The 23,961-nt window shown below is 43.6% G+C and overlaps 2 protein-coding genes across 16 annotated transcripts in view; one reads left to right on the forward strand and one right to left on the reverse strand.

Moving 5' to 3' along the window:
* LRRC4 (leucine rich repeat containing 4) overlaps window positions 1-23,953 on the forward strand; it is a 92,952-nt gene extending 68,999 nt beyond the window's left edge. Inside the window, exons 3-5 of one of the 12 annotated variants that reach the window (XR_005062707.2) lie at window positions 12,989-14,219; window positions 15,943-16,036; window positions 16,799-23,953. Coding sequence is in view for 1 of the 12 variants with exons in the window: in XM_073238489.1 (XP_073094590.1) it covers window positions 12,989-13,101 (113 nt within the window). In the remaining 11 variants the exon portion in view is untranslated. Of the gene's footprint in view, window positions 1-12,988 lie in introns of all 12 variants that reach the window. The other 11 variants (XR_012132145.1, XR_012132149.1, XR_012132147.1 and 8 more) reach the window with 11 other exon arrangements.
* SND1 (staphylococcal nuclease and tudor domain containing 1) overlaps window positions 1-23,961 on the reverse strand; it is a 406,889-nt gene that overhangs the window by 126,504 nt on the left and 256,424 nt on the right. The gene's annotated exons all lie outside the window — the stretch shown is intronic.

Below are 23,961 nucleotides of genomic sequence, written 5' to 3' on the forward strand. Positions count from 1 at the left end.
TTGTACCTAGACTTTCTTTCTTGGGGAACTGGGGACAGAACCATACCATCATGCATTTTAATTATTTGCAGTTCCCCTGGCCATAGGACAATGAGTGGCAGACTGGAGAATGTGTTTTCTGTACCGCCTCTAGGGTATCCTCATTTAGAGAAATGGTCCCTATTGATTAAAGACCCACTATATACTCGGCAATATCCTAGGTGCTAGGTTCACTCTGTGGTAGTCAATGAAGGAGAAAAGAATCTCAGCCTTCATGGATTTGGTATTTTGAATTGAGGAAAAAGATGATAAGCAAGTATATTCTACAGTATGCGAGGCGATGAGTGATATGCAGGAAAAGGAGAAGAGAGCAAAAGACGTACCCATGTGTGCAAATGCACCCACAGTCACACATACCAGTAAAGGGCCTGACCTCGGTTCTCAGGCCTAAGGTGACAAGATGATCTGTCCTAAACTGCGGTTTGTTCCTGTGCCTGGAACTCAGCAGTTGGCTAGTGATAATCGCGAGCAGACCAGGACGCGGCCCTCAGGACTCCGTTGAAGCTCCAGGCTCTCTGTGGGGCTCTCCTGTCCTCTCCTCCTCACACAACCGTCCACAGATGTTCTGTAACCTTAACCTCATCCTTGCTTCACTGCCTTAACAATTTGGCCTGACTAAACAAATACCATCCTGTCAAAAGAAGGACCTGCCACTCCCATAGAGGCCATCTTCTGTACCCTCCACAGTTCCACCAGACACAGTGGGTAGTCGGGGGATACCAGGGCTCTGGATGGCTGGGAACATGCATGGCCATGGAGGAAGAAGATGGTGGCAGAGACTCAGCAGGTCTCAAAACAGCTGTGCACTGCTGCATTCATTCAGCACACAGGGACTGCCTACCTGCAGCCCTGCACCAGGCACTGGGCTGAGGACTGGCACAGAGATGAACAAGGAGCACACCAACTAGTGGAAAGACGGACATGCACACGGATAATCAGGACATATGGGAGGCTTCTCAGAGCACATCCCTAAGCCAGGCTACCAGGGGCGAAAGGGTGATGATGGAAGGAGGAAAGGGCCAGGTACTCTAAGCTAGGACCTGAGGCTGCTTCTGGACACGTCAAGTACCTCTGCTCTGGATGAGGGTTTGGGAGCAGTGCAGGGTGGCAAAGAGGTAAAGATGAACAGGGCTCTGATCACAGAGGGCCATACAGACATTATTTTGAAAGCAAAGGAAAAGAAATTATAAGCAGGGAAATGCCATGAGCAGACGCACATTTTACAAAGGTCTCTTGGGTACAAGGAGAGCAGAAGGATCCTAAGAACAGAAGCAGGAAGACTGATTAGGGGACTGGGATTTTGTCTGGGAAGGAAGATTAGAATGAACTGATTCTGTAAACTCTATGTATCCCTGATAATATGCCTAAGAAATGGGGTGGGTGTTAGTCACAAAAAGGCTGAGTCTCAGCCATTCAAAAGGAGCCCTAAATTTCTGCTCAACCACAAATTTGAAGGCCCAGGACAAGCCACAACAACAGAAATCAGCCTTTTATCCAGTTCTCTCTCCATTCAGTGTTCTATTTTTAATCTCCTTTAAACTTACCAGTCCTATATTTTAAGGACCGAGAAGCAGACAAATTAATCCAAGTTACTGAGGGCCCTTGCATAAGACTTGAACATCAAATCAGGTCTTTCCTGGTTCTCAGAGCAGGCAGGGCATCGGCTGAGAGCCGAACAGGAAAGGAGTTACCTACAAATGTCAAAGATGGTCTGGATGATGGAGTGTGATGAGTTGTTTTTTATTTTTTTGATTATTTCCACATATTCATGAATAACCATATATTTCTTTACAACAAAAAAACAGTAAGAAAAAGAAACCCAACTTTTCCTTTAAAAACAAATCTGTACCGTTAAAAGAGGGAGAACATGCCAGGAAGCAGGTCAAAACATGCCACCCTGAGGAGAGCTTCTTAGGAGCTGTGTTTTCTTCTCTCTCATTTTAAATCCTAGATAATTTTCCACCAAAGTCTCCTTCGGATGTATAATCCTGTGCTACCTCCCTCCTCCCGCCGACTGGCAGGAGGTGAAGTGGCTTCCCACACTAACAGTCCCAGTGCCGGCAGGATGAGTTATGGGTGTCTCCCATCACACTCTCTCAAGATAAGGCGCAGCTCTCCATGGGAGATGTGGGCAGATATATATCAGTGCCCTAACCAACAGAGATAAATGTCATAACTCCAGCCCCTGTCCATAAATACATGGCGGCAGGAACAACCTTAAATGGCCCACTGTGCCCAGAGGAGAAAGGATTTAGTAGGCTTCCTTACTGGCTCATGTGCTGAAAAGTGCTTTTAGGAGGGTGTTAAGCAGGCACATTACGCAAGCTCATGGACCCAAAATAAATAAGGCATTCTCGTTATGTGGACGTCGCCCACACAGAGAGGCTGCGTGTGCCCTGCTCAACTGGAGAGGAGAGGGAGAGACTATGAGCCGCTGCTCTGGAGCCTGTATCCTTCAGACGAGTGCCAGCAAGAGTGCAGAGAGATCCTTTCTCAGCCTGATACCACTGCAGATACCAGGGGTGCCGGTGCTGAACAGGAGGACTCGCTACCTCTTCTCTTACCCTGTCATCTCCTAGAGATTTATGATTTCTTGAGCATAGCCAGTGAGCTCCTTTTTGGTGCAATACCCTTTATGATTATGGTGGTTATCCTTTCACCACCTTCCATCATCTGCTCCTAACTCAGCAACTGGCTCATCTCTCCGCATCAGTGAAGCGCTCCAGTTCCCTGAAGAGGGATATATTAAGTATCAATCATGTGTATTATTTTGCAATATAGTAACTTTGGCAATTAATCCACAAGAAGTATCAGCTCTCCAGTTCCTAACTTCTGCCAACAAAATACAAAGCCCTTGGAGAGTGATCACGTGGATGGGGACTACATTGACAGAACGAGAGAAACAAAGCTGAAGACAGATGAGATTAAAGGATGAGATGAGTCTCCCTAGCCAAAGTCAATCACAACCCTTGCTTTAAGAAATCAAACAGAAATGCGGGAAGGCCTGATAATCACATTTGAGTAGGTACTAATAAGGCTCTTGCTCTCACAAGGCTCCCGTGCTGTGCTGTGTGGGTGGAGAATGGAAACATATTTCCACAAATCGCATCCTCAGTACTGCACTTCCATGCAAAACCCACCATTACCTCCATGAAGGTGGGCTTTTGTCCCACACACTGCTGTGTCCCCGGAACACAGTGTACATTCAGTAAGTACTCACTGACGTCAGGAGGAGGGAAGACGGTTCTGCCAAACTCATTCCATGGAGAGGACACTCACCTAGTTGTCCTCTGTACTTTCTCATCCACGTCAGTCAGCTATTCCATCTTTGCCCACAAAACCAAGAGGTACTTATAAGATAGCGAATTTTTAAAAAGTCAACCCAACTCCCCAAACTTAATTGTTTTTAATTTTTATCAACTGCCTCATAATAACCTAATTAAAAAATAAGTAGCAACATTTAATGTTTAACTTTTCTTTCCCTCCCCTCTCTCCCTCCCTGTGATGGAGGAGGAACAGTGAAAAGGCTAAGATAAGAGCAGCAGCAGGGGAGTGCAGAGAAGGAAGTGGTAACTGCCAAATTGGATAAGCAGCCTCTGAATAAATGAAAATTAACAAGACTTCTTTTCCAACAGCTTCAAATCTAAGTGAAAAGGATTCACTGATGGATTGAGGAAAAAATTTAATTTGATTCAAAGCATTTAAAAAGCTTTCCTTGGTATTTCTTTTCCTGTCCCCAAAACTATCATCATGACAATAAATTAAATAAAGGGCAGATTGAGAGAGTTACAGGAGATTAAATAATCCATGTAAAGGAATGGAGCACAGGCATTAGCTCACAGGCCACACAGAAGAACTGTTTATGCCCTACCTGATCTCTCTTCCTAGTAAAGGGAGGAGGGAGAGAAAAATAAACAGGAAAATAAAAGCAACTGGGATAAATAAAAAGGAAATGGCATTTAAACCACAGAAGATTGCAAGAGGAATCTCTGACTGAAATGTGTGTGTGGGTGATGGAGTTGGAGGGAGGAAGAGATCAACAGGAGGGTAAAGAACATTCTAGCATGCGGCCCTCTGCTCCCATTAGCTGGCCTCAGTGGCCGTGAGGCAAGGAAGTGCCTGAGTGAGTCAAGCACCACATCACAAATGATTTCTGTTCTTTTAACTGTTTGCTTTTCTTACTCTTATTATAATCACCCATACTGGGAAAAAAGGTCAAGATTATATTGTTAAACATGTTTTACAGGCACCTACGTAAGTAAAAATGTTTTAGTTAATTACTGGCCTCAAAATATTGGGTATCTGACACTATCAATTTGAATAAGCAACTTCAGAAAAAACCTGGATCCTTGTAGACTGTCATGTCAAAAATGAGTTACTAGCACAGAAAGCTAAAGCAGCCATAAAATTCAACATAGCTGCTTTCCTCAGTGACTGATGGATTAGCTCAGCAATCTCCAGAGGCTGCTCAGGCCATGGGGTCTGAAAAAATATAGGAAGGCAAAGAGTTGTTAATTTTCAGCCTAGAGCAAATAGTTCCTCAGTGAAGTTTGTGCTCTCCTGTTTCCTGAGCTTGCTCCATCAATTTGTACCTCCTCTGGCTATTGCTTGTCCTTTGGAAATCAGTGATGATCTCTCTGTTTATGTACAGTCCTGTTTCCTGGAGGTATAATATACTCTCAAGAGAATCTTACAAATGGATGTTGGTGCCACAAATACAACTAAAGAACAAAAATCCATGAGTATCTTGGAAATGATGTCCAGTAGAAACGAACATCAAAAGCTATTATTACATGATGAACTTCAATATAAGAACATACATAATGTTCTTGCTCCTTATTTTCCACTGAAGAACACAGCTCCAGAAGTAGTGAAATTTCCACTTACTCAGCTCACATTTGTTGAGTGCTTACTATGTGCCGGGGACTGTGTTAAGCACTGGGGATACAACAGAGGCAAGCAAAACAAAGACCTGGGGAGTTCAGAGCCTATAGGAAGAGGCCCACATTCAGTAAGAAATACAAAGAAGTTTAAAGTAGGGAATGGTAAGAATTTTGTGTGCACATAACAAGAGGGAGGGGCTTACTCTAGGTCCAGGAGTCAGTCAACAAAGTTCTCTGGGAAGAGGTAAGCAGCTGAGAAGGGAAGGAAGGATGGATGGGAGCTGGCCACTCCAATGTAGCAAATGTGCAATTTCCATCATGAAGGCTGAAATAAGGCCGAACAAGAACGAAAGGATCCTCTGCTAGATCAAGCAGACTTTTTGTTTTTTTGGTAATATAAGGCGTTAGCTGGAACCATTTGCTAATGTTCCCACACTCATTTACTAAGGAGGGGAGCAGGATTTCTGAAATGCTGCATGATCTCCGGCACATTCTTCAACCAATTCAGCCCCACATTTCCCATTTCTACTTTTAACCATCACATTCCATCTGAAACAAATTAGCTTTACTTCCTAGAAGAGGTTCCTTTTCAGACACATAACCTCGCTTTTTTAGGAGCTGGAACCTTACATACATCAGGAGTTACTGGTGACTACCACTGCTTCTGAAACCACCACCTGGGCACCCTGCACAGATGGCCGACTGCCCTCCTTTGCTATACCACACAGAGGATCTGGGTGCAGGTATCAAGGCAGAAAACACCATAGATTACCACAAGATGTGGCCACAGTGACGGGCCAGCCGAGGGTGCTTCACTTGGGACCTCAGACCCCTGAACCTCCAAAGAGCTAATCTGAGCACGAAGATGGGGAACGTGACAGGAAGCCCATAGTCTGGTTTCATGGACAGATGAGCCAAGCACAACATGGTCGTAAAATGTCATAAGGCTGAGGCCTCCCCAGATGATGGCATTTATGTGAACAGAATTCAAATCATACATCAAGCCTGGGCTCAAAACGGACACTTAAGGTTTTGCTGTCACTGGATAAGGGATAATTTGCTGATCACACACACCGATTTATCCTCCTGTCTTAGTGCACAAGGTTTCATATACTTAGTAAGTGGGAGAGCTAGAACTCAGACTAGATGGGGACTGGCTCCCTAACCTAGTCTCCTAGCTGCTGAGGCTGTGTGTGTACAATGCCTATTTCATAATTTCCAGGTCTAGGAAAAAATCACCCCCCCAATTCCCAAAAAAGAGGCCATCTAGACTGTTTCCACTCAAAAGTATCTGCAAATCAAAATCAGCAGCACTGACTCCATCTGGAGGCATGTTAGACCTGCACTCTCTGGCCCCACTCCAGACTCAGTGAAGGAGCTTGCAGAGCACCAGGTGGAACCCACAGGGAGTGATGAGCTCTCAGGGGACACCTGGGGGTGCCAGGGAACCAAAGCGTGAGGACACATTACTGCACACAGCAGCAAGGAGTTGGTTTCTTAGGGACCTGGTGATGACAGGCCCTCAAAACCGGCTGTTCCAAACTGCAAATCAAGCATTTCTGACTAGCACTCCAATTCACTTCAAGCTCAGGGAGAGGAGGAGGACAGAGAGGGAGGGGAGGGATCAGTAAGCACTCTTTTGTCTTCTATTCAGCATAAAACCAGGCCCACCAAGTAACAGGGGAGAGAAAAAAACCCCAAAGTGATAGAGCACTCGACACAGCTGGCCATTAGCGCTGACAAAGGCTGAGGAAGCACCTTTTCCTTCTTTAGAGAATCTAACCCACACTTTACCCTGAGCTGGGGCCAAAGCTTGAGCAGCGAAGGAGCTGCAAAGAAGGGAAAGAGGCTTAGTCTGGAATAGCAATTTCTTTTTCAGACACGAAGTCCAAAACAAGTAAAGATTACTTCTGAGCTACTTGCAGAAAGGTATTTTGTTTTAACTGAAGATTCTACATACTGTAGATGAGATGTGTTTTGCCCCCAAAACAAAACAGCAGCAACAAAAGAAACCCACACAGTTTTTGGTTCTTAAATGCTGATGGGAGACAGATTCAGTTCTGAATGTAATACTGAAAGCTACAAACTTACTTTCTCACAGTGTATGCACATCTCCTCTCCTTCCAAACACTACGAGATTAAAATCCACCTCCTCTAAATTTGGCTCATTAACAGCAATCTCCCTGCTAAGTATTGAACTTGAATAGCTCTGAAGCTTGATGCAAACAAAGGTCAAGCTATTTTACTTCCTTCTTCAGGATTTAGGGAAAACAAATTTCTATGAGGGCGCAAGGTTGAAGAACTGAATGATCACTGAGAACTTCCATTCAAACTGATACAAGAGAGAACTTTCATTTAATTTGCCAGCTCCCTGTCTTATCATCCCTCCCCCTTCCAATCTCTTCACATTTGCATTGTTCATGTAAAATGAGTCAGGGAGTGAAAAAATTAAGGTTCTCATAGCAACTGTTAACAGTCCCACACCGTACAGAAGCAGTATTGGCAATTACTAATTGGGCTGTTGCTAAAGGTGAACCCTTAATATACCCCATGTGTGAAGTGGGCGAACCAGCATTCTTAACAGAATTTTAAACTTCTGCATTTCTCAGCTTATGTATTTAAAATCTGTAGGTTCAAAATGAGCACGTGAGGAAGAAAACAAATTCCAGAACGAGCCAATGCTTGGCACAATAAATCAATAACCCCACCAAGAGAACAAGGAATATAAAACAGTTGGGCCCTGTAGGGGCCCAGGCCCTACATTAACATCTGGGAGACATTTGAGCACATGGTATATCCCAAACAAGAGCTTTCCCCAAAGAAGAATCTAAGAGAATACAAGACAGTGTATGGACTTCTCTCTGGGGCCATCCCAGAGCCCTTGGTCCTCATCTCATCAGGGCCCTAAATGCTCTTCTGAGAACTGGATCGATGGTATTAGCATTAGCCCTTGGCTAACTCACCAGAGTTCAGGATACTTTAAAATTGAGCTCTGTCATCCAATTAGTGTTTATCTGATGAACTCAGAGAAGACACCAGCTGTCTTCTAAACTGTCATATCCTACTCATAAGATTACCTTTATGTGTGTGTAGTGGGTGGGGGAGGAAGAATCAATCAACTCAATTTACTGGTCACTTGACTTGATCTCAGACTCAAAAATTTAAGAATAAGGGCAAGAGTTCACAAAATAATGGCTTCAAAGAACATCATTTAATACAATCCAAAGCCACATAGGTAGGACCATATCTGGGAGTCATAGGTTAAAGCCCATAAAAGTACAGCCAATGAGGATCAGAGAAGTGGGGTCAGACACCTGAGTAAGACTTGTTATAGGCCATATACATTGAGCAGGAGAGTTGGATGAGAAACAAGGTCTTCTAATTTTTTTTGTTCACTGAACTTTCTATTATCAACTTTCCTTTAAAATGTTTCAAGCTCACCTTTCACCATTTTATTCTCCTGTGACTAGGCTTCCTATCCCAACTCTACTAAGCTGAACATTTCCTGTTGTACTGAAAGATAACACTCTTATTGAAGTCCTCTATGAGAATGCAATGGGGGTAAAATGCTTGACTAAGAAGTACAAATGCCAATAATGGTTATCATTATTGTGACAATTCTTGCTATTATAAGACCAAGGCTGTTCACTAATGAATGAAAAAACAGAATGTAGTGAAGTTGAAAGAAACATAATCAATGAAGGCAAATACACCTACCAACACAGTATTCATTTCAGTGAAAACTCAGGAAGCTGTAAGAACAAATACAACAGTGTGCAAAGTTGAAATAAAAATAGGCTTTCTCTTATTTGGGGATCAACAGAGGTGAGGCTCAGAACCTCACCCCCCCCTGCTTTGAGAGAAATCTTCTGCATCCGTGGATGTCTTGCTGCCCTTGTCTAGCCTGGATTAATACTTAGTCCATAGGCACACACCTGATCATCTGATCATCTACATTTGCCTTCTTACAGCACTAAACTATGTTTTCTACCTTTATCTTGCATCTACCTACCACTTCAGCATTTTATTAAAAATAAAAATAATAATAATAATAGGAGAAATGTGGGATCAACATATAAATCAAGTACAAAAATCAAATGAATATTCATATTTGACCTGATGGTTTATAGGTCATATTGCATGATCAAAACCGAAAGTTTCTGTGATGAATGCCCTTGTACTGTTCACCATGTAAGAATTTATTCACTCTGTAAGAATTCGTTCACCATGTAAGAACTTGTTCGTTATGCTTCAGAAGATTGGAGACTGACGAGAATTAGGCTTGAGATGGATTAATGATTGTACATTGAGCATTGACCCCCCTATACTGAATTTTATTGTTGTTAACAACCATTTGATCAATAAATATGAGAGATGCCCTCTCAAAAAAAAAAAAAAAAAAAAATTGGCTTTCTCTTAAAACTTTGTGCCATGAAATGTGAGACAAGCAGTCAGGGGCCTTGAATAGGACTTGTCATGCTCCTTAGTTGGGCTGCTGGGAAGCACTGTCCTGAGAGGCTTCTCCCCACGGCGTCCTGCAGCTTGCAGCAGGCTAAGAGGCAGACACAGGCAGACTTCATCAATCAATCACTGATATTCTCAGAGCACCTTTAAAAAATAGAACCCAAACATGCTTGGAGGTGTATATAAATGATTCACTGCTTCAATATGATCCATTAAAACACGCAGATACAGTAGGACACACACCGTTCCAGGGGCTTATGAGATGGGACTATGAACCACTTCGCTAAAGTACTACTTCCAGGTTCTCTCATTCCTGGAAACATCTGAGCCTGATGGGGCCCCAAAGCTGCTATAGTGGTATCTTTGAACCAAAAAGACCGACTGACCTGACACTAGGCCTGAATGAACAGAACGCTTGAAAGCAGGAATTTTCCTAGAAAAGTCAGGATGTACAATTGCCATGGCTCCCGTTCCAGTCTGGGGCAATAAACATCACACCAGGGAATAACTATGATGACCACAGGGGTTCTTTAAAAAAGCATGTCTGTATGGGGTGGGAAAAACATCTATGCCGTTTCACAAGCGTTAAGAGGCAATGTGGCAGAAATTTTCTGATTCTAAAAATACATGGATAGCAAATGGGGCAACATGGCAACAATTCAATGAAGGTAAATGGAAGCTCATCTTTTTCTGTTTTGTAACTTTTCTGTAACCTGGAAATTATACCAAAGTAAAAAATAATGAGAATTATATTAAAAAACTCCAACTTCTGATGCTTAAACTTTGGACATCCTGGGGCACTCAATCACCTTCTTCACACTCTGTGAAAGGTGCATCAGAAACAACAGTTCAGTGAACCTTAGCAGGCATTCCTCAGAGGGAAACCCGTGGGTTATTCTACAGTGTTACCATTTCAGCACCAGCTTTATGTGCTATCTCTCAAGATTCTGCTACTCCAGACAGTTTAACCTTTTCAACTCCAAATTAGAAAGGATGGTTCTTTAATGGTCAGCAAATATCCTGTCCCTCTAACCTGTTCTCTCCAAGCTATACTTAAGTATCACCAGGCCTAGGCAAGTTGCTTGGCCTTTTATTAGTAAAGCAGCTGAATAATTTATAAGGGTTGCACAGGGCCCATTAGAAGTGCCAGAACAGTAATAACTGGCTTAGGACTTTGCTTACTCAGGGTGGAAGTTTAATTTGTCCATAAATGTCCCAGCTCATAAACCCATCCCACAGGTCTGACCTGCTCTCTCCTCCATAATCACATGTCCTAGCCATGCTCTCATCTTAGATGTGTTCCTAATAGTGTCATCTCTGGAGCAGGAAAACAAAACAAATCTAAACTCCAAAACAACAGCTAATATCTCATACCCACATTACTACATTTCCTAAGACGGCCATTACAACTGTCCCCTTACGCTTTGCTCTTGGTCATCCCAAAAGAAAGGCAACACCTGGTTGATTCCCCATCAACAAGAAAGCACAGGCAGATGCAATAAACAGAGGAAGACTGGACGTCGGAACAGTATGTTCAGCACCAGTTGAAACACTACATTCTAAATGATGACACGTATGGTTAAGTCACAGCATATACAACAAGATCAAGAAAATGGGCACTGCTTCTTAGCAATTTACTTTCCAAGCCTCAGTTTTCTCATTTATGAAACAGTGACTATAAAGGTATCCAACTAATAGGGCTGTTACAAAGATTAAATGAGCTAATCCACAGCATGTAATAAATACTCAATAAGTAAAAGCTATTATTATTAGAGATTCAGACCTGGCATGAACCCTAGAGAAATCTAATCCAACTCCCTCACTTAATGAAAAACCCCAAGGCCCAGAGAGGCTATGTGACTCAGGGACATTTCTAAGTCTTAGTGTACTTCTCCAGGTAGACAACCAGTCTTGTGCTCTTTGACATGTTAGAACTGCTGTGGCTCAAGCTCTCATTCTCTATAGAGACAGGCTTTTATTGTTTTTTAAACTTCAGTGTTCATTCATCTAAGATACTACCTATTTCGTGCTGACTCTGGGTGGGGTCAGTTATTTTAGCAACTCTTACAGGGATTCAGAAGCCACAAGATAGACAAAGTCCCTATCCTCAAGCAGCTTACATTCTGGTGATGCAAGAGTAAATTAAAAAGCAAATGAGTAAATAAATTAGATAATTTCATATTGTGACCAGTTTTATAAATAAAAAGGCGATGAGAGAGCTGTGGTAGAGGTCGGGGGATTAGACACCTCAAACAGGCTGTTCATGCTGGTTTCTCGGCAGTTTAATCTCTAGTAAGATGGCCCTATAACACTGGTCTCAGCACATTAATATATGAATATGCATAACTATGTGATAGAAGAAACTGTGCAAAATGGCTTCACCCTCTAAAAATTTCACTCTTGGGTTATCAGAAACATACTAACCATGAATGACTTTATCAGAACAGACCTTTTCTGGTCTTTGGTTTACCTCCCTGGCTTCTCTGGTGCAGATGGGTGGGTTAAGGCACAAGGACACCTTGGTAATTGAAGCAGGGGTCATGACATTCTCTTTCAGCTTAAGTTCATTTCTTTGCCCTCTGGAGGTTGAATTCTTAGCCCTCAGCATCTGTGCTATGTGCCACGAAATTGCTGCCCCAAGAATAAGTTCAGGGGATCAAAGAGCTATTATTGTCTCAGTTGAGGACAACTGAGAGAGGGAATGGCAGTAGAGCCAGGCCACTCACCCCTCCATTCAGCCACCCTCCTCCACAACGAGGCCATTGAGCAGGCGCCACAATAGAGGACTGAGCAGAAAAGGCTGAAGGAAAGCATAGAGGCCCCTCGCACAGACTCGGTCTTTCATCACAGGGCAAGTGCCAGTATCTGGGAACAGCGATCTCAATTTCTGCAAATCCTCCAACTTGCAACAGCTGCTAGTGACCCTGGTGGGTGGCTCTGCTGCTTATGCGAGTTTCTAACACCAAACCCTGGCCCAGAGCCTAGCCGACATTACTTAGGTTAGAGACACGCTGGCTGCAGAGAGCAGCAACAATGGACTTCACAGCTTATAAAGCAGCTCACAAAGGGCTCCCGTGTATTTCAAAAAGCACTTCAGATAGCTGGTGAGAGAAGCTATCCTGCACAAATGCATTCAAGCAGTTTATTCCTAACCCACTTAATTTACGGTTTCCGTCAGAAGCCAACAACGTAGTGGAGGAAGGTGCAGAGAACCATGAGAGGGTGGGGTGGTTGGGTGGCTGGGGGCCATAGTCAACCACAGGCCCCTCCTCCAGAGCCCTGGCTCAGCAGGATGGGGAGTGACTGGCAGCAGTCAGCCCTTCACCTGCTAACAACTGCAATGAAAAAGAGTCTGTGGGATTCCTCGCCTCTTTTAGTGATCTGCTTGTCTCAATTGCTTCCGTCAGCATCATTAGGCAACATTTACAAATGTTACTGGAGAGGCCGTCTAAATGCCAGCCACCATGCAACCCAAATGTACCTTCTCCTGCCCGTACAGGGAACCCCAGCCTCCTCTATCTCCTGTTCTGCCTTACCTCTGAGGCTTGGAGGTGACCACTCATCTGTCTCCATGTTATCTACAATTACCTCTTCTCTTACAGGGAACAATTTGCCAGGTAACAGGTCCAGACACCAAAAGAAGCTTAAGACTAGAAGAAAACACTTGAGGCTCAATGGCCAGTGTTGGGAGCCTGAAGTTCATGGGAGTCACTAAAGAGCATGGCAAATGCTGAGTGTGCCGAACACAGATGAGCCCCAGGGAAGAAAAGAACTACAGAGGTAGGTCACAATTCTTTATCAACTTCATCTTACCCGTCAAGTTCTCAAAAGAACTTCTGTCAGTGTTTTGTTTTTTGGAAAAGGAACTAATGTAAAGATGTGAGGTGGAACTATCCCTGAGCCCTAAGACGTCAAGTGCAAGGACCCCTCACAGGACAACTGACTCTATCTGGAGATCTGACTCCAGTGTTTGTAAAGCTTGGTGTGGGTTTCTAGGAGAACTCTGAATCAGCAGATTTCCAGGTAAGAAATTACTATAAAATTAACATAATCAAAGGAATTATACAGAGCTGTATCAAAAGGGAAGTAGGATTTGGAATTGCTCAAGTGATACTGGGCTGAGGGAAAAAAGTTACCCATCCCCCGGACACTCATTCCAAAGGGTAAGACCTATTTGCTAAGGGAACAGCGTCAGCATGATATGGCAGTGTTTACTGGGAGGTCAGTCTCAAAGCGTGAAATGGATCAACATAAGAGTAGGCTTAGAATGCTCCTACTGTGTCCTTTCCTTCACTACTGCCTAAGTGCCATGCGTGGCAATGACACACCTTGGTGGGATCAGGTTCCAAACTAATGGACCATCTGTACTTGGATCATGAACTTCAGATGCACCTCTTCATAGATTGGATATTCCAGCTGTTAATTAGTAGAATGAGGACTCCATGGGAGAAGACCTTTAATGCAAAGTGGGGGAAATAAAAATTGTTTTTGTATCAATAGCAGAAATTTGCTTGCTTACCTAGAATGTAGATTTACTAGATGTGTGACTTCCTTGGAATTTTCATGATATGTTTTAAAATAATTCAAAATTCGACACCACAGAAAAAGGCACAATGGCAGGAATGCAGGCCTGTCTACAAGAGCTCTGTTTTCTGCCCCGAATCTGCCATAAACAGAAACCATCCAAAGCCTCGCTTAGGCAGAGCTAGGCATATGTAAGGCTAGGAAGGCTCATAACAGATGACTGGACATAACTGACTTGCTTATTGCAATTTAGGTGCTGAAGTTACCATTGGCCAAGAGCAAGTTTCCCCAAGAGGATTTAACTAACAGGTAACTCTCACTTAAGAAGCCCACTTTTACTAACCTGGTGTCTTACATTCTGATATTTAAGTATGGGCTGTAAGATAATGCAATCTAGTGTTTGTCAGAAATAAGCACCCTGAAGGCATATGCTATGTACTGTTTACCCCATGCAGTGTTGAGTGTAACAGGTGTTAATAAATAACCACTGACTAATCAACTATTAAAAAAGAGGAATGTGAGCAAAAATACAAGAACAAGTAAGTACCCATGACCATATCTTCCCACTCATCCAACTAGGAGGAGAAAATTCCCTCTTTTCTAATCATAGCAGACTGCTTACCAGGAGCACAAAGTCAAAAGGAAAGATGGCCACTCTACGCAATATTCCTATTTTGATATAAAGGGTTGGTCTGTCATTAGCACTTCCCAATCAGTAGCACTCAGAAATAGGTATAAACTTGGAAAAGAATTTAAAAAACCCTATCAAACAAAAAGAATGAAGAGTAAAAAAATAGCAGTTTGCTGAAAAAGAGACTAAAATACATCAGAGCCCTCTATAGAGGAGTTATTTCTGAATTCCCTGCACATACGACATCATTCATGAAGAAGGCAATGGTACAAATATAGCATAAATGTCGTCTGCTCTAGCTTGTAATTTAAAATGCAAATGCTAATGAGCGAACTGGTATATCAGTGGAGTTAATAACCGCATGCCTAGCACAGGGGCTGCATCCAAAACACACAGAGAAGAGACAGACACCATGTTCCAATTTAAAAATAAAAACACCCAAATTAACCCTAGAAAAATCACTAGCAGATGTACAAGCTCAGGAAAAGGAGGCACAACCAGAGCAGGAAAATGGGAACATTTCCACCCGTCATAGACTAACTAGTTGATTTAAATATGTCCCTACATACAGTGAAGGTAAGCATGGGAGTTACTAGGGTTTACTCAGGACTGCTGTTGCAAAGCATAAGTATAAAAGGAAATGCTATAGGGAATCCAGAAAGCTTAAAAGAAAGTTTCTCCAAAGCCCTCTTAGAAAGAAGCCTGTAAGTCTACCTTGCAGGTGACCATTATGTCCAGAAATCAAAAGCTGCTAAGAGAGATGCAGATCTCATTTCTTTTATTACAAGGAAAGGGTAGTTTAAAATAAACCCAAATTGTAATAGGTCTAGAGTAAGTGGATAATTTAAATAAATAGGAAAAAGCTCTAATGATGGGGGAAAAAAAACCAACTGAGAATGCAGTTGTGCCTCAGACGTCTTCAAAATATGAAAGGAACTTCTGTGAACTGTTCTTGTTCCTACCAGGTCTGTGCTTGGCAGCCCTGAATCAGAGTCTGGGCCTGACCCTGCGTGTGGGTGGCTCCTTGGGCTGGCTTCCTCAGAGTCCCTCATGTATGGTGTGAGGAAGTGCATTATATGGCCATGGTCCTATCCAGTTCCTTGAGTGGAAACCAGTGGCACCCCCTCAGGGGCAACAGCAGGGGTGGGGCTCGGCCTAGTGGTCTACACTGAGCACCTAGTGTGTCCTAATTTTCTGTTAGTTAGTGCCATTCATTCAAACTTCATACAGGGGACCAGGCCTAGGCTCTGCCAAATCCAGCCCATCGGATTGGGCAAGGCTCAAGAAAACATTCTGAAGATAATCCACAGAGAGCAACGACCTGGGGCTTGGGGGCAAGGAAATTTGTCAATGACGAGAAACTATTTTTTTTTTATACCGAGTCATATCTCTGTTTGAAAGGGGGATGTGATCAGTGGTTCCCATAGAAACCAGATGAAGTCTTACAGGTGGTGTGCACTGTTCACCCTGGGGCTGTCCATTACCAGGTTTCAAGGTATTTCCTCTTAATTTCAAATTATCACACCACTTACACTCCCTCTCCTGCATCCTGGTCCTGCCACTTTCTTCTATTAGGCTGGCGAAATAGTCACCCCCACAGGGAAAGGGTAGTAGCAGGCTGCCCAATCCTGGATGCTGCTGCTTGGCACCAGTACTACTAAGTGGCTGCAGGGAAATGCCAGTGGGCTGACAAGATGGGACTGAAAAATCCACACAGAAATGTATTTTTCTGGGAAAGCTACAGAATGGAATTAGAACTGGGGTATCTGAGCACAACCAGCGACAGGTGTTGGCGTTGGAAACGCTCCAGCAGAGAACTGTCATCAGATTTCAGTAAGCTTCCCATTCCTACCCCTCATGCCCACCAGGTGGAGAGCAGCCTACATAGGCTTTACAGACTTAGGAAGAACCTGCAAGCGGGAGGGGAGGAGAAGGAATGGACAAGGAACCCCCAGGCTGGGGGTGGGGGTGGAGGAAGCTCGCAGGGCTACCCTTCGTACCACTCTACTGGCTCTTAGTAGCTCTGCATGGAAGAGGCCTGGTCCTGTACCAGGACCCACTTTCCCTTGTCTCAGCTACATTAAAACTCAAAAGCGCCAGAAGTGAAACTCAAAAGCTAACAGTAGAGGCAGAAATCAGAGGATTTAGGAGGTTGGGATCCCTTTCACTTACCTTTGCCAATTCCATCCTGGGGGAATTGATGGGCCTATCACGTAACAGCTGAGAATAAATCAACAACTTCTGTTTCTTGGCACAGAACACCCAACTGAGATGATGAGGGCTGGACACCAGCGAGGAGGTTGTGCTGACACTCTCTAGAAGATGGTGCCGCCGCGAGGTCTATCCTTCCTTCAGTGGCATGAGTCTCTAGGCAGGCTGGCACAGAACTGCCATGTGGGCCTTGCCCCTCCCTCCCTCTGGGTCCCAGCATTACACCAACATATGCAGGCCAGTTTGAAGGAAATGGGTAACTGAAAGCAGGAATGCAAGAATTCATCTTTAAATGTTTTAGCTCCAAGGTCTGTGACTACCAGTAAACCATACTGAGCAAATCTTATTTTTATTGGTGTTTTAATAATACTCTCAGTCAAAAAAATATTTGAAATGCCTACTGGACAAAGTGAATTCCTGCCTCTTTTACCCTGAAACCCTCTACCATATTCTAGAAATCTCCTTTGATGCCTACTACTGGTTCTCAGGTACTGTGGCATTTGTGAATCTTCTAGCATCCTGCTCACTCTGATCTGCCGTTTGCTGCCTCTTCTGTATGACGGTCCTGAGATGGAATATGCTTCAGGCCTGCAGGGACCTGGGCTGAGGCAGCATTTGGCAGCACTCCTCTATGGATCCTGTATTTCTGGGTTACAGAATAGGATTGCTCCTGCTTTTTTGACAGTAGCACAACATTTATTGTTATTGTTGTATGAAAATCTAAGTTGTTTTCATTTGTATGGCACTTTAGGCATATTTCTCCTACTCTTAGCCTTCTTAAAAATGTATGTTTTCTTTCATGCCTATATATTATTTATGTGAATAGACACAATTACTTTGCTTGAAGGCTGAAACTCCCATCTTACGCATTTCTATATTCCTAGCATAATGCCTGGTGGAAATAAAATATGTGATTGAATTATTAAATAGGCATGTGATTGAATGACCCAAAAGTATGAGGTGGCTCATTTTGGAGATGATTCATAATCCAAAGACAGGAGATAATCAGGACATGCTGGTTGGCTTGCACTTTCATCCACAAGACCAGTGGGTAATGGTATGGCATGCCTGAGATGGGGAGTCAAGGGCAGAGTACTGAATGCTCAATGGCAACAGAGCTTGGGCCATTTACTCGTCCATACAAAAGCAGAAAGAAAAATGATTGATGAATATATCCATTTCTCTTAGGCAACTCTTCCTGAGAACTAATAATATAGGCTAAGTTGTTTTGCCTACATGAATCACACATAGCCTGCCCCAAAAAATTGTTCCAGATCTTCTTTGATGCTCACATTCCGTCTCTCTTGGGAAGTCTTTTCCATTCTCCAATTGTTCCTTCCTCTGCACTCCCATGGTATATTGCCTGTACTTTTCATAACTCCTTTTTACTTTTCCTTGTTCAAATTTTTCATATGACTATCTATACCACAGATACAAAGCTCTTCAGGAAAGTAGAAATGTAATTTATGTATCATCCACAGTCTGTCTATCAAAGACAAAAGGCTCCCAACCCTGTTTATCGTGCTAATGCCTTCCTCCAAGTGACCCTCCAGGACCTCCTGACATGACCGCAATTCATGTAATTCATACAACAATACAGTATCTTTGAAGTGAATTAGAGCAGCCCTGGAGGTCTCATGTCAAGCTACCCATTTCCAGTAATGGGGCCCAACTGAAAGCAAGTAGGTGTGGAGATACAATCAAACTGGGAAGTCCCAAGAGAAAGAATACCCCACTTTACAAAATCCATTAAGCTGCAATTCAATTAAAGCATCTGAAAGGAATTCATAAGTATCAGCAGACCCTGTAATTGCTTAATTAAGGATAGAAGCCCAGCAAATACAACCATAAGAACAGCCTGATTCATTAGCACCTCTGTGATAGCAGAATGGGATTTCTCACTTCAACATACTTTGGTTTTAATTGTGTAATTTGGTTAGGTACTGGTAATCAATGGGGATCCACCATTCCTGGGGCCAGGAGATGGGGATGATACTCCCGTTCACCTTCCTTCTCCTTTCTCATTAGAAGTTTTGGGTCTACTGAAACAGGCAGTTGATACACCTATTGGGACTGGCTGCAGAAGAGCCATTAAAAAGAAATAAGGAAATGGGTACTTTATTTAAAGGCATTCAAGGTGGAAGGACACACAGCCAAACCTTAGTTTGCCAGGCATATAGCCACCACCATTTATCAAACCTCAGACACCCAGAACCTTTTCTCATTTCCTGCCTTGTCATAATGCACCTCCAGAGGGGAGTTATAATCGGAGAGAGAGAGAGAGAGAGATTTAAATACCAAAGGACAGGCAAAAGGAAGTCTCATTTTCTAGCCCTGTTTCACACGATGAGGTAACTGGTTGTCACCTGCTGTGATCTACCTGGGAACTCCCTACCAGGTGGCGGCTCCTTCAAGGTGGCTTGTACCATGCGTTCCATCTAAGATGACTGACACCATTCCAACACTTCAAATTTGCCTTGTCTGTAATTCCTCACACATAATGCTGTCCCACCTTTGAGAACATGGAAATGTAAATGGAAGGGGCTCAGTCTGTGTTAGCAGAAGACTCCAAATATCTTACTTACAACTACTTAGATTACTTGGCACTGAAACCTCAAAGTATTTTTCTCTTCTGATTTAAGCCTTTTGTTTCAGGTACTAACCTGACCTGGTATGCTTCAGGACAGAACTGTGCTCTTAGCATACCCCAGAGCTAAGAGTAATTCAAAATGATGAAACAATATAAATCTTAACCATAAGACACACACTCCATGTCCACTGGTGCTATTAAATACAAATGTGAATCAAGAGCCAAGCTATCTGCAAATATGTGTGCCTCAGTATCCCTTTAGGCAAGAAAATAAGAAAGATGTGACACATGGCAAGTGAGAATAAAGTAAAAATAAAGATTGTGGGTAAATTGGTTTTCTTCTACTGGAAGGACATGTAGGTCTCACTAATGCCAGATGAGGGAAAAGGCTGCTTTTAAACAAACGTGGGCTGCCTGGAGATCTTGGCTTGCCTGCTAACTCAGGACAAGAACTGACTGTGATTCCCTCCAAGACTGAATGAAGTAAGTGTGCATAGATGGAGGCCACAGTGGCAAGCAGAGGGACCTTGAACAGTCTCGGCTCTGATGGTGTAAGGTCACCTGCTCATGGACCAAGCCCAAGCCAGGTGCTCAAAGGACTGAAGGGCAAGAGCTCTCAGGAGCCACTGACCTGTGAGCTACAGCTGACTCCGCGCAGCCCCACCTGCTTTCCCATCTGACCAAGAATCGCTGCCCGTACAGGGGTGCAGGAACCGTGACAGAGAGGCCAGCTGGCTCGGGCCAAATACCACTCCCTTTCAAGCTGTGGGGCCGTCTGCCCAAAAGAGGCCACATAAAAATGGAAAGTGTCCACCCCACCTTTAAGTCCAGAAGGCTCTCCAAAAGACTGGAATTAATGGCAGCAGCCCATATAGGGCTGCTCAACAATTATCTTGACTTTCCCCTTGAGAATCACCACCCAACCCCCTCCTGGCATCAGAGACACTGGCAGTAGAATGCCATTTTGGCCCAGTGTACAGCACACCCCCCAGTTACCTGAGGAGCTGTGTGCTGCCGTTCACTGTCCAGGTGAACCAGCCCCCACTATGAATCTGGTGTCTGCTTTGTACTTGGTCTGAGAGGCCCCAGGGCTCCTTCTCTAAGGACAGCCCCCACCCCCACCTCATTCTGTCTCCTCCAGGCCACTGTTCCTGATCATTTCCTTGTACCCTTTCTTTAGTTCCTTTTTGGAATTCAGACCAGCGCTCTCATGTTCCCTATGATATTTTCCCACTCCATCTTTTTTATATTCTCATTTGCCAAGATTTTGTTGAGTTTTACATTCCACAATTGGTATTATGAAAAAAGGTATGTTGAATATCTTCTTAAACTATACATGCCATGTTCTGCTCATCTTGAATAAGAATTACAGTTATAAAAGTACTCAAGATGCTGACACCCTTAGAATGTTTCCTTGACCCTTTAAGCTTTTGTTTTTGTACTCTTTTCTTTCTTAGATTTTTGTGAAGAACAGCCTGTTTTTAATTGTTCCTTATTTCCCACATTTACTTCCCAATCGCCTGTAATCTGTCTTTAGCTGAAAAACTCTGATGAAACTGCACCGACACAGGTCATCTGCGACTTACTACATCACTTCAGAGTTTTTGCCTACTTGATCTTTCAGGTAAAATCTGACACTGCTGATTCCTTGCAATTCTTTCCTCCCTTGGCTTCCAGAAAACTACTCTCTCAGGATTCTACATCTAATCCTCTGACCACCAATTATCTGTTCCTAAAACTTACTCTGACTTTGGTGTTGCCCCTGCTGGTGGATATCACAAGCTGCCTAATTACTCAAGGCTTGGATGAGTTGCTTTTTCTCTCCTATACTCAATGTGAGACCCATCCCTGACCAAAAAACTTTTCCAAGGTCTCCTCTTCTGAACTGACAGATTTCAAGCCTCTACTACTCTGGCTTCTTAAGTGCCCTCCGAGCCTCCAGCCTCATTTAATTTCAATGTATCCATCAAAATAAACCAATCACTCCCTCACGTCATACCTTGGGTGGCCCTGCAGGTCTACAGACACTCGACCAATACCAATGGATTGTTCATGGTTGCCTGGACACCTCAGTACGTAGCACACCTCCACAACTTTATTTTCTTTATCTAGAATGTTCCTCCCTTACTCCTTTCCCCCAATGTTACAAATTTCTATTTGTCCCTCAAAACACATCTCAGTTATCAGCTCCTCAGGAAGACAGTCCCTGATCTCCACCAAAATAACTAACCATTCCCTCTTCTTTTTACTTATATACATTGAAAATAATTTTATTATCTCACCCAGTGACCAACACTGCAGTATGTTTACATGTCTGTCTTCCCTCTAGAGCTTTCTGAGACCCAGGACCATGTCTGACGAGGATGCAGAGTTCCTTGCTCCAAACTCAAAGGGAAAAGCCAGTAGACTTCCTTTCAGTGAGCTTTTTGCTTAGTCAGGAGGCGAAGTCAGCTCTTTCCTGTATTTCCATGATCAGATAGGCCAACATCTCCATGGTACACACACTGCATTGCCTTACCATTCCATACTGGAGATTAGGAAATCTCTAGTTACAAATTCACTAATTCATAAGCAAGAAGAAGGAAACATATTTATTTATGATCTACTTTAGGACAGGCTTATTCTCAACCCCTTATACATTTCATTAAACCCTCACAAAAATCCTGAGAGGCAAGAAACTCTCCAGGTAACTGACACGTAAACTAAGGTTTAAAGAGAGTAAAAAATCTACCTAAAGTCACCTGCTGTACACAGGAGAGCCAGATTCAAACCAAGGTCTGATTTCTCTTATGGCTTTTAAAGGTCCTATATCCTTGCCAGGTTTCTAAAGAAACCAGATGATGCATAATAGAATCACATATAGTATGGCAGGAAAAAAAATGTAAAAGCTTGTATTTTTATCATGTGTATGCTTCTGTAATCTACCTTTCAGAATGTAAGTTAATTCAGACAATGTTTTGAATTGCTAAGCTTAGAATAATGCCAAGTACACGAGGGGAATGGCTGATGCAGGGTTGAGTGATCACACTGTGCGTGTGTCTGAGGCAAGGTACGACCCGAAAGAAGGGTTCTAAAGGAAAAACCCAGTCAAGGCAGGCCTGAGCTTTAAGCTGGCTCCACTCAGGTAGTTTAAAGTTTAGAAGCCAGAACTTTGTTTTCACTCCCATACTGATCTGACGCTGAGTTTCCCAGAAAGAATACTGTTTCTATTTTTTATTTCTGGAATAAAGCTCTACGCTGCCAATGGGATGCTTTTGTTTTGTAGGTACAGAGCATAGGCTGAGTTGAATATATAACTCATACTCTGTAACAATAAGAAACCATTGCTGAAAAACTTCTCTGCTAAGGAAATCTAAATAAGGCACAAATGGCAGAATGAAAGGACTCTCGAGTACACACCACTCTACCGCCCCCCAGGTGACTACAATTCACATTCTCAGAAATAAAAGTACAGTCTCCAGGAAGGTGTGAATGTGTTGCAACCATCTTTCCTATAGTGGCCCCTGAGCTTCGTGTCATACTTCAATTCTGAAGAGGGTGCAGGAGCCTGAATGCAAAGTGACACCAGCAGCTGTGTGAACACCAAGGTCACGCATTCAGTCAGTGATTTCTCTCACATAACAACACATTCCGCTGGGGCCTGAGGGACACCTCAACCAAAGACAGGGTCGGCGCCCTCTAGGCAAGTGAGGATGAGGCAGGGACAGCAAACAGGGCTCCTATTCCTCTTTGCTCCTGGCAAATCCTATTCAAGAATCCAACAGAGAAAGTGCGGAGGCAATAAGCCAGCAACAGAATCGGCGATGTGCACCAGAGAACACAACGGAACGTGTCCTTTGTGAGCCAGGGACTGCTAGTGTGTCCAGGAGTGGGGTGCTGGAGGGAAATAGCACTTTCTCTTCAAGACCACAGCCTCTGCGAAGTACCGACAGGAAATAAAGAACTTTATGATTTACCAGCAGGGAAGAAATGAAGCAGTCTACTCCTTGGATGTATAAAGGTAAATTGCTCAAAGAGCACAGTTCATACACAGTCCTGCTGACGTGTGAAGTATTAAGCTACTAGAAAAGATAGGAAAAGAAAGCTGTATCTTCTATCAGAAAGAAAGGCAGGCTTCCCAAGCCCGGCAAGCTTTGTGCAACAGAAGGACGATAGATGCAGGAGCCCGTGACGGCAATGTCATGGCTGAGGTTTCATAAAGGATTTGGATCCTAATAACATTTGAAAAGAATAAAAGAGAGAGACAAACGGCGCTGCCTGGGAGCTAGAAAAAGGGCAGTGGGTTTCCACCCCTGTGCAGCCTGCCCAGGACTAACACGGCGGGGTCATCAATCTCAAATGGGAAACACCAATGGTGAGAATCCTGCCACGAATGTTTTCCCACCCAGAAATCCTTTCACTCAGGCTGTGTGAGGACACACACTGCGGCTGGTGGAAATGAGCAGGGAGAGGGCCCGGTGTCAGGTTCGCAGTGACAGAGGGATCAAATCTTGACACTGTGTGTTTGTATCTCAATTAGAGTGAATCAGCCAGATGGGCTTCTGTGCTGTGTGAAACAAAGAGGAGAAGAGGGAGTGACTCCCAGGGATGACTTCTGAGCTCCAGGAAGAATTTTCGGC

Source organism: Manis javanica, chromosome 6 (genome assembly GCF_040802235.1).
Source record: "Manis javanica isolate MJ-LG chromosome 6, MJ_LKY, whole genome shotgun sequence".
Lineage (NCBI taxonomy): Eukaryota > Metazoa > Chordata > Mammalia > Pholidota > Manidae > Manis > Manis javanica.